This window comes from Corapipo altera, unplaced genomic scaffold, assembly GCF_003945725.1.
Source record: "Corapipo altera isolate COAL_440 unplaced genomic scaffold, ASM394572v1 60346, whole genome shotgun sequence".
NCBI classification, from domain to species: domain Eukaryota; kingdom Metazoa; phylum Chordata; class Aves; order Passeriformes; family Pipridae; genus Corapipo; species Corapipo altera.
In genome coordinates this window covers 1-3,256 of record NW_020888071.1, presented here as the reverse complement: position 1 = coordinate 3,256, position 3,256 = coordinate 1, and the positions used below count along the sequence as shown (strand labels likewise).

At 66.7% G+C, this 3,256-nt stretch overlaps 1 protein-coding gene across 1 annotated transcript; it reads left to right on the top strand.

The window, feature by feature from the left end:
• Window positions 1-333: 333 nt before the first annotated feature.
• LOC113941845 (neurexin-2-beta-like) lies at window positions 334-1,511 on the top strand (the record flags this gene model as incomplete). Its single annotated transcript, XM_027632987.1, has 2 exons — window positions 334-779; window positions 1,133-1,511. Coding segments are annotated over 2 exons (563 nt in total), but the record flags the coding sequence as incomplete, so codon positions are not given.
• Window positions 1,512-3,256: the final 1,745 nt, after the last annotated feature.

The following is a 3,256-nucleotide window of genomic DNA, read 5'->3' as shown; positions in this document are numbered from 1 at the left end:
GGGGGGGGCAGTGGGGGGGTGATGATGTCACACAGGTGTGTCAGCAGTGTCAGCACAGGGGTCACGGGGTGATGGCACCAGCTGTGCTAGGTGTGCCAGGTCTGCCAGGTCTGCCGGGTGTGCCAGGTGTGCCAGCTCTACCAGGTCTGCCAGCTGTGCCAGGTGTGCCAGGTGTGCTGGGTCTGCCAGGTGTGCCAGACCTGCCAGCTGTGCCAGGTGTACCAGCTGTGCCAGCTGTGCCAGGTGTACCAGCTGTGCCAGCTGTGCCAGCTGTGCCAGGTGTACCAGGTGTGCCAGGTGTACCAGCTGTGCCAGGTGTGCCGGGTGTGCCAGGTGTGCCAGGTGTACCAGCTGTGCCAGCTGTGCCAGCTGTGCCAGCTGTGCCAGGTGTACCAGGTGTGCCAGGTGTACCAGGTGTGCCAGGTGTGCCAGGCGTGCGAGCCCCCCCTCTCCCCCCAGGGCGCCAGCTGACCATCTTCAACAGCCAGGCGCGTGTCCGGGTGGGGGGCCGGGACCGCGGCCGCCCCTTCCAGGGGCAGCTCTCGGGGCTCTACTACAACGGGCTGAAGCTGCTGGCGCTGGCGGCCGAGGGCCACCCCCGCGTGCGCCTCGAGGGGGACCTGCGGCTCGTGGGGGACCCCCCGCCGCCCCCCGCCCCCCCCGGCGCCACCCCCGCGCCCCCCGACATGGCCACCACCATCATGGAGACCACGACCACCATGGCCACGACCACCACCCGCCGCGGGCGCTCGCCCACCCTGCGCGACACCGTCGCTCAGGTACCCGGGGGGGACCCGGGGGGGGACCTGGGGGGAATGTGGGGGCCGGGGGGGGCTCGGGAGGGTAAATGTGAGAGGGAGGGGAGAGTAGGAAGGGTGGGAGGGTCCCAGGGGCAGGATAAGAGGGGGGACGTGGTGGGGAGGGGGCCCGGGGAGGGGCTGGGGGGGTCTGGGTGGCTGAGAGGGGCTGGGGGGGGACAGGGAGGGAGCCGGGGGGGCTCGAGGGGGAACTCCCCGATCACCTGGGGGTGCTCTGGGGACACCCGAACCCCGGGGCCCCTCAGGGGATCTTGGGGAGGTTGGGGGTCCCCGGGCCCACAGGTGACCCCCCGGTGCCCCCCGGTGCCCCCCAGAACACGGACGACCTGCTGGTGGCCTCGGCCGAGTGTCCGAGCGACGACGAGGACCTGGAGGAGTGTGAGCCGGGCACAGGTGGGTGCGGCTCCGGGGCCCCGGGAACACGCGTGTGACACGGCTGCACACGTGTGTGACAGGGCTGCTCGCGTGGGACACGGCTGCTCACGTGGGACGCGGCTGCGCACGTGTGTCACGTGGCCACATGTACTGACAGGGCTGCACACGCGTGTGTGATGTGGCCGCGCACACGTGTGATGTGGCTGCACACGCGTGTGTGATGTGGCCACACGGGCCCGGGGCTCCCCCCTCCCCCGGCAGTGGTGAGACCCCCGCACACGGGGGGGGCCTGGGGGGCTGCGGGCACTGCTCACAGCTGCACACACGTGTGCACAGAGACATGCACACACACATGTGATAAACACACACGTGCACACACACACGGGACACACACACACGTGACACACACACACATGTGCACACACACCTGAACAGGAGCTGCTCACACCCGCACACACGTGTACACATGTGCACACACATGTGCAAACACAGGCTCACACACACGTGTGTGCACACACTGACTCACACACACACGTGCAAACACAGGCTCACACACACGTGCACACAGGAAGGCACCGGCAGTGCACACACGTGTGCACCAGAGCTGCTCATGCACATACCTGTGCACACACGTGAACTGCTCACACACACACGTGAACTGCTCACACACACACACACACACATACGTGTGCCCCACAAACGCAGCCCCCCCTCCCACACGCCCCCCCCCCCCCCCCCCTGGGCCCCGCCCCCCCCCACACCTGCTCACACGTGTTCCCGCCCCACGCGCCCCCGCCCGCTCTGCACACGCGTGTGCCCGGGGGGCTCCGAGCAAGCCCCGCCCCCGCCCACCCCCCTGGACGGACGGACACAGAGACAGACACACGGACACACGGATGGACACACGGACGGACACACGGACACACGGATGGACACACGGACAGACACACGGACTCACGGGCAGACACACGGACACACGGACAGACACACGGACGGACACACGGACGGACAGGGAGGACCCCCCCGGCTCTGGGGTCCCCCAGGATTGGCTGTCCCACCTTCGCTGCCGCCGGGGCCTCCTGGGAGGACCCTCCCCCCGGTGTCACACGGGGGTCCCTGAGCACGGACACCCCCGGACACCCGGGCTGTCACCTGGGACCCCCCGGACACCTGAGGTGACACCTGGACACCTGAACACCCCCAGACACCTGGGGTGTCACCTGGACACCCCCCGGACACCTGAGGTGTCACCTGGGACCCCCTGGACACCTGAGGTGTCACCTGGACACCCCCAGACACCCGGGCTGTCACCTGGACACCCCTCGGACACCTGAGGTGACACCTGGACACCCCCAGACACCCGGGCTGTCACCTGGACACCCCCCGGACACCTGAGGTGTCACCTGGACACCTGGGACCCCCCAGACACCTGAGGTGACACCTGGACACCCAGGACCCCCCCGGCACCCACAGGTGTCCTCCGGACACCGGGTCCCCCCAAGTTCTGCTTGCGGGGGAGGGGCAGCAGTCAAAGGAGGGGGGGAGTGAGGGACAGACGGACAATGGACAGCGGATGGACAGTGGACAGACAGTGGACAGACAGTGGACAGACAGTGGACACTGGACAGACGCTGGACAGTGACAGATAAAGTGGGGACAGACGGACAGATGATGGATCCCATGGACGGAAGGATGGATGGATCCGGGGATGGATGGACAGACGGATGGATGGATCTGAGGACGGATGGACAGACGGATGGATGGATCCGGGGATGGATGGACAGATGGATGGATGGATCCGGGGATGGATGGATGGATGGATGGATGAAGGGATGGATGGTGGATGGGTGGAGGGATGGAGGGATGGATGGATGGATTTAGGGATGGATGGATGGGTGGATGGATGGATGGGTGGATGAAGGGATGGATGGATGGATGGATGGATTTAGGGATGGATGGGTGGATGGATGGATGGATTTAGGGATGGATGGATGGATGGATGGATGAAGGGATGGATGGGTGGATGGGTGGATGAAGGGATGGATGGATGGATGGATGGATGG